This window comes from Fusarium odoratissimum, assembly GCF_000260195.1.
Source record: "Fusarium odoratissimum NRRL 54006 unplaced genomic scaffold supercont1.28, whole genome shotgun sequence".
Lineage (NCBI taxonomy): Eukaryota > Fungi > Ascomycota > Sordariomycetes > Hypocreales > Nectriaceae > Fusarium > Fusarium odoratissimum.
The window spans coordinates 33,440-41,437 of NW_022158712.1; the positions used below are offsets into that span (position 1 = coordinate 33,440).

General features: G+C 20.0%; 1 protein-coding gene across 1 annotated transcript; it reads right to left on the reverse strand.

Moving 5' to 3' along the window:
* Positions 1-7,752: 7,752 nt before the first annotated feature.
* On the reverse strand, positions 7,753-7,974 carry FOIG_12640 (uncharacterized protein; the record flags this gene model as incomplete). The annotated part of the gene is made up of 1 exon (XM_031213576.1): positions 7,753-7,974. A coding segment is annotated over one exon (222 nt), but the record flags the coding sequence as incomplete, so codon positions are not given.
* Positions 7,975-7,998: the final 24 nt, after the last annotated feature.

Consider the following 7,998-nt stretch of genomic DNA (forward strand, 5'->3'; position numbering starts at 1 on the left):
AAGATTTATAACCTTAATAAAAAAGAATTAATAACCTTAAAGAAATACCTAAAAATAAAACTAATAAAAAAAAATATTAAGATATTTATATTATTAATAGGATTTCTAGTAATATTTATTCCTAAAAAAAATAAAAAATTATAACTTATTATAGACTATAGGAAATTAAATACCCTTATAATTAAGAATAAAACCTTACTTCTGCTTATTATAAAACTTAAGGACTACCTATAAGGCAAATAAATCTTTATTACTTTAGACCTTAAGAGAGCTTATAACCTAATTTATATTAAAAAAGGAGATAAATAAAAAATAATATATAAAACTAAATTTAAACTCTTTAAATACTTAGTAATATTATTTAGACTTACTAATATATCTATAATATTTTAATAGATAATTAATAATATACTTTAATAATACTTAGATAGTTTTATAATATATTACCTAGATAATATCCTAACCTTCTTAGATAATAAAAAAAAATATAAGAAATATTTTTATAAGGTCTTAAAAGCCTTATAAGATATTAATTTCTTAGTTAAACCAGAGAAAAGTTACTTTTATATAAAAGAAGTAAACTTTCTAAGATATACTATTACACTAGGTAAAATTAAAATAAAATAAAATAAAATCTTAGTAATAGCAAACTAGTTAATACTTAAAATAATTAAAAAAGTATAAAGCTTCTTAGGATTTACTAATTATTATTAATAATTTATTAAAGACTTTAATAAAATTATAATCCTACTTATAAAACTTATAAAAAAAGATAAAACCTTAATATAGGAATTAAAAGCATAAGAAATATTTAAATAGCTATAATAAGCTATCCTTACTAAGCTTATATTAATTATATTTAACCCTAATAAGGAAATAAAATTAAAAACTAACTTATTAAACTTTGCATTAAGAGGATAAATTAGTTAATATAATAACTAAGGCAAATTACACCCTATTATATTCTACTTATATAAGTTATATAAAGTAAAACTTAACTACCCTATTTATAATAAAGAGGTTTTAGTAATTATTAACTACTTTAAGGAATTTAAGTACTATCTTATAAGAAGTATATACTAAATTAAAGTTTATACTAACTACTAGAATATTTTATACTTTATTATAACTTAGAAGCTTAACTAATAATAACTATATTATATTAAATACCTTTATAAATTTAACTTTATAATTATTTATAAAAAAAGATTAGATAATAAAAAAGCAAATATAATTAGTAAACGCCTGGATTATAATACTAATATATTAAAAATATAGAAATAACTCCTAAAGAAAAATTAAAAAGAAAAATACTAATTTACCTAATTAATATAAATATTAAGATAAATATAAATAATAAAAACTAAGGAAATTCTAGGCAACTTAAAAGAACTTATCCAGGAATTCTATATATATCTATTATATAGATATTAAAGAGTTATAAAAACCTTAAAATAACTATTATAATAAGGATATTAAATAATAAAAAAAGTAATAAAAAAGATTATTAAGTAATATAATATTTATATAAAATTAACAGTATAATAATATAAACCTTATAAAGTATTATAACTAATAAAAGTTATAAAAAGACTATAAAGCTTAATTATAATAGACTTTATAATTAAATTACTATTATTAGAAAAACCCTTAATTAAAATCTTTTATAATAATATTATAAGTATTATAAATAGACTTATAAAATATTTAATTTACTTACCTTATAAAAAAGCCATAAATATAAAAGAAATAGCTTATATCTTTTATAATAAGGTAATAAGAAAGTAAGAATTACTAAGAGAAATTCTATTAGATAGAAAACTAATATTTACCTCTAAGTTCTAGTAATTACTTATAGTATATATAGAAATTAATTACTAACTTACTATAATATTTAAACTATAGGTAAATAGCTAAATAAAATAAATAAACTAAGTATTAAAATAATACTTATAGTATTATATTAACTATAAATAAAACAATTAGGTTAAAAAGCTACTAAGTGCCTAGTTAGCCTATAACACTGCCTATAACAAAAGTACAAAGCTTATACTATTTAATATAAATATTAAATTCACACCTAATATATATTATAACACTTAGAAACCTAAGACTATAAACCTAGCAGCTACTATTATAAGTACTAAACTCAGAGAAGTATATAAAGAACTTAAAACTAAGTTAAAATATATTAGAAAAAGGATATAAAGATATTATAACCTAAAACAGTTAAAAAGATTAACCTTTACAGAAGGAGATATAATTTACTTATTTACTAAAAATATTAAAATAAACTAACTAAGCTATAAACTAGACTATAAGTACTTAGGACTAGTTAAAGTTAAATAAAAAACAGGAGAAGACTAATATAAACTAGACTTACCCCTAAATATTAGATATTACCTAATTTATTATATTTTAATATTAAAATCAGCTGCTAATATAATATATATTAAAACCAGTAATAAACTATAATAAATTACAAGACTAAAGGTATATAAAGTAAAGGAAATTAAAGATATATAAAAAATTAATAAATAGAAAATATATCTAATTAAATAAAAGAACTACCTAAAAAGCAAAAATACATAAAAACTAATAAAACACCTTATTAATACCTAATAACTTCTAAAGAATTTTTATTAATAATATTAAAAGTCAGGGGATTAAAGTTAAAATCCCCTAAACTAAAAGAATCCTAATTAATACCTTTAGGATTTAAAGAATAAAACTTATTAGAAGCCTTATCCTTATAATAACTTAACTCCTTAGCTAGCTTATCCTCTCCTTTAAGACCCTAAATACTATAATAAAACTTAGATATATAATACTCTTTTACTTTATTTTTAATTTTATAAATCTAAGATAAATAACTAATAGCTATAGCTATATATGCCTTTAATAAGGCTAACTTTTTATAAAATTTTAAAACATCCTTATTAGCCTTTATTTTATCCTTATCTAACTTCTTCTCTTAGGAAATCAGCTTTTTAACTAAAATTATTAGTAAAACTAAGTAAATAAGAAAAAGAAAATTATATATAAGAAGATGCCACCCTACTATTATTATAAGACTGCCCTTAATAAATATATTTACTATAATATAAAGAATTTACTATTATTAAATACTCCTTTTAGTATTTAAAATAATAAGAATATAGCATATTAGTAAGTTTATATAATAGCTTAATACTTTTAACTAAAAATTTATACTTTTTAGTTTTTTAATTAATAAACTTAGAAATATAACTAAATATCTTATTAGTAATATATTAATAAAAAAAATTAATTAAAGATATAAATTAAAACTAATTAAATAAAAAATAAACTAGGCCTACTTTAAGGTCTTAAAGATAAGACCTAATAGAGAGAAGAGATTATATTATAATCCTAGCAGTTATATTATATATACCCTATAAAAACTTATATAAGGCATTAGCCCCTTAATAGTTATAAATTAATTAAAACTAAATTACCTTATAAGTAGGATTATAATACTCTAGGAACTATTATAATCTAGGATTACTATAATCTAACTGCCTTAATAATCCTTATAGATTACCTCTAGTATATAAATTATATTTATTAGTATTTTATAAAACTTAGCTTACTAGCTATTAATAAGACTTCTTTACCTTAATAAGCCTAAATTATATTATTAACTATTAAGAAATATAATAACTAACCTGCTTAGTATTAATACCCTATGCTATTTATAAATATAAACCTAATATAAATTAGTTTCCCTATTTAAAATTATATTTATTATATTTAACCTTTTTTATTTAAAAGTAAATAAAATACTTTAATAAAAGTAATATTAAAAACTTAGCCTAAAGATTTAATTTTTTTTATAAATTAATATATAATTAAGAATTTTAATTTCTTATAATAATCTTTAAAGAATTAATATTTTAACTTATAATTAAACTTTTTTTTTTAAGTTTATAAGTTAGCCTTAAAAAGATATATTTAAATATCTTTAAAATCTAATATAATTTAAATATTTATTAGCTTTTAATAAGTAAAGCTTTATTAAGTTAATATTATTATAATTAGCTGCCTTAATTATAGCCTAAACCTAGCTATATATAACCTAGCTAAAAGGCCTTACTTTTTAATTAATCTTAATCTTCTTCTTATAATTTACTTTAAAGGATATTATACTTAAATTATTTATTATATAATAAGTAATTTAATTTAACTTCCCTTATATATCTTATAATTATAATTACTAATAGTATTATAGCTTTATTATTATAATACTTAAAAGAAGCCTATAAGTACTTAATCCTAATAAGCCTTATTTAATAAAAGGCTATAATATAACTTATAAAATTAAATAAGCTATTAAGAAAGATAATTATAATAAGCTTTATAATATAATAATAAAAATTTAAGTATGGTATCTACAGGGGTTGGCGATAAAGTGGCCTTTAAAGTAGATTATAAGAAGAAGATTAAGGCCAGCTAAAGAGCAAGGCCCTCTAGCTAGGTTATATACAGCTAGGTTTAGGCTATAATTAAGGCAGCTAGCTATAATAATATTAACTTAATAAAGCTTTGCCTGCTAAGGGGTAATAAATATTTAAATTATATTAGACTTTAGAAATACTTAGATATACCTTTTAAGGCTAACTTATAAACTTTAAAAAAAAAATAATAATAAAAATTAAAATAAATTAAGAAAAAGAGGATAATACTTACTATATTAAATTAGTAATTTTTAATTATAAAATCCTCTTACTTATATAGCCTTATTATTAGTTAATTAATAAAGGCTTTCTTAATTATAAGATAAATTTACTTTATAAGCTAAAAGGGAAATTACTTAGAGTATTATAATTTTAATAGTTATATTATATATACCTTATAAAAACTCCACCCTAGTAACTAATTAAAAAAAGAAATAATAAGTATAATAATAATAATACTCTAAGATTATATCATTCTAGAATTAATAATAACCTTATATTATATTACTTCTATATAACTATTATTAGTATATAAGATATATTTATTAATACTTTTATAAAACTTAGCTTACTAGCTATTAATATATAATAATTAGGTTTTAAATAGGTAAACTAGTTTATATTAGGTTTATATTTACAGATAATATAAGGCATAATACTAAGTAATATAAAGTATTATATCTCTTAATAATTAATAAAGTATTTTTATTTTAATATACCTAATATATATTACTTAATTATTAAGAGATAGGAAAACTTAGTTTTATTTAAAATTATAATATTTCTTAGTTTTAAGTTAACTTAGTATAATATTAATTAGCCCTTTATATTAAGGTAATATCTTAAAATAAGTATCTCTTTATAAAATCTTAGTAATAATAAAATTCCTAAGGATATTATTTAAGATATTATTTAATCTACTTTAAGAGTTTAGCCTAATATAATTTATAATTCCCTAAGTCTTTAATTAAGGATGAGGTTTATTTATTAAAAGCTATTTAATTATATTTAATTTCTTTAAAATAAATAGGTATTTACTTTTAATAATATTACTTTTATTTATCTTATCCCTCTTATAATATATTATTTAAGGCAAATAAAATATATATTTTATCTCTTTTATATCTTTTTAATACTCTTTTAAAAGCTCTTTTTAAGTTATTAATTTACTTCTCTGTTATTTATATAATAGTTAAGAGTATAAATCTTATAATATTTTTAACTTTAATTTTAATACTCTTATTAAAAAAGGACTTATAATATCTTTAATAACTTCTTTAAAAGGTCTTTCTTATAATATTAAGCTATAAATAAGATATTCCTATAAGGAGTTTATTTAATATATACTTAAGTTATTTTTATTTCTTAATTATTATTACTTATTTTATAAGTTATTTATTTTAAGCTTAAATTAATTTTAATTTAAATATAATTCTTAAAGCTAAGGATTATTATATTAATATTAATAAAATAAGTATTTCTTTAAAAGAATTATATCCTTAAAGGTAATACTTTTATCTTATTAACTAGGTATTAGTTAAATAGCTTATAAAAATAAAAATCACTTATAATTAATTTATTAAGGATTTTAATATTATTTAAGTTATATCTTTTAGGTTTATTATAATTCCTTCTTATAAGGGGGTAATTTAATTAGTCTTATAATAATAATAGGCAAATTAGGCCTAATATTAGCTTAATTTCTTATTATGATTATTATTCCTAGGTAGCTTAAGGTAAAAGCTTTAGAATTATTATAATAATTTTATAATAAGAAAGCTAGGTAAGTTTAATAATATTTTATTAATTAAAGCTTAGAGAATAATAAACTCTTTTATAAGGTAATTTTAGCAAAAAGGGATAATTTATAATTAAAATATTATTATTACCTAATTAATAATTAACTAGCCTATTTATTAAGAAATTAAATAAAATAAAAAGTATAGCTGGTATAATAATATTAGATAATTAAAGTATAATATATTATAATAATTTATCTAAAACTTTTAAAGTAAATTATAAGAAGAAAATTAAAGTTAATTAAAAAGTAAGGCTTTTTAGCTAGTTTATATATAGCTAGGTTTAAGCTATTATTAAAATAGCTAATTATAATAATATTAACTTAATAAAGCTTTACCTCTTAATATATAATTAATATTTAAATTATTTTAGACTTTAAAAATACTTAAATATACCTTTTAAGACTAACTTATAAACCTAAAGAAAAAGAAATAAGTAATAAAGTATATTTTTAAAATTACCTTATTTAATTAAATAGTTATATAATATATATTTCAATTTTAAATTAATTTAGTTATAAAAATAAGTATTTTTTTAATATTATAATAAAAAGTAAATTCTAAGATATAAAAAAGGTAAATTAACTTATAATATAATAGTATTATATTAAACTCTTATATAAAAATAAGATAAATTAGCTAGTTTATTATTATAATAAGTAATACATACAAGTCTTTATTTTCTTATTATTACTTTAAAGAAAATAAGTCCTATCCTATTTAGAGTTAAGAACTAGCCTATATATTTATCTCCTTCTAAATAGCCCTAGTAGTAAGGGCTTTATAATAATAGTAAATAATATTATATTTACCCTTAGTTAAAAATAAAGTCTACTCCTGGAAAGTAGGGTAAAATAAATTAATTATATAATAATTAATTTTAAACTATAAGACTAGGCCCTTAACCTATATGCCCCTTAGTTATCTTTATATACTAGTTAATAGTATATAAAATCCCTTTTAGACTTAAGGTTTTAGGAACTAGGTAAAATTATAAGATACTAATATCTCTTAAAGGAATATAATTTAATTTTTAATCTAGAGGCGGCTAGATACCTGTTAATAAGCTGTAACTAACTATAATCAATAACTGCAGCAAAAAAGCATAATTGAAAAGATCACTATTAAGCAATCAGACACCCAACTCAGTAGCCTAAGCTCTTACCTAAGCCAATAATAAAGTGACTTGACTTAAACTATAACAAAAAGAGCATACTAAGCCATAGAGTAAGCGACTTTTAGAGAAGTGAAAAAGCAAACTGCCTTATAATCCAGCAATCCAAAAGCATTCAAAACCGAGTCAGTTAAGTGCCGCTAGGGCTAACACTCGAAGTCCTTAGTCCTGCCAACTCCTGACAGCTACCTGATCCAAATACGGATACCCCTGATATGTCAGCTGCTGCAATGAGTTAATATGGTCCGTGAGTTACATACCTCCTTACTTGTTGCCCTGGTTCTTATGGTCCAACTTAGCACTTTCACGAGCCAGAATCGCCGTGGCCACCATCTTTGGAGCCATCATCACCTTGGCCACCTTCTTTGGAGCCACCATCGCCATGGCCATCATCACCGTGGCCATCATCATCACCGTGGCCATCATCACCGTGGCCATCACCACCGTGGTGTGTCTTGGTTGGCTTACAAGGTTTGGTGACTGTGACCGTATCTGCTGGCTTGGTGACCGTGACCGTGTATGCTGGCTTGGTGACCGTGACCGTGTATGC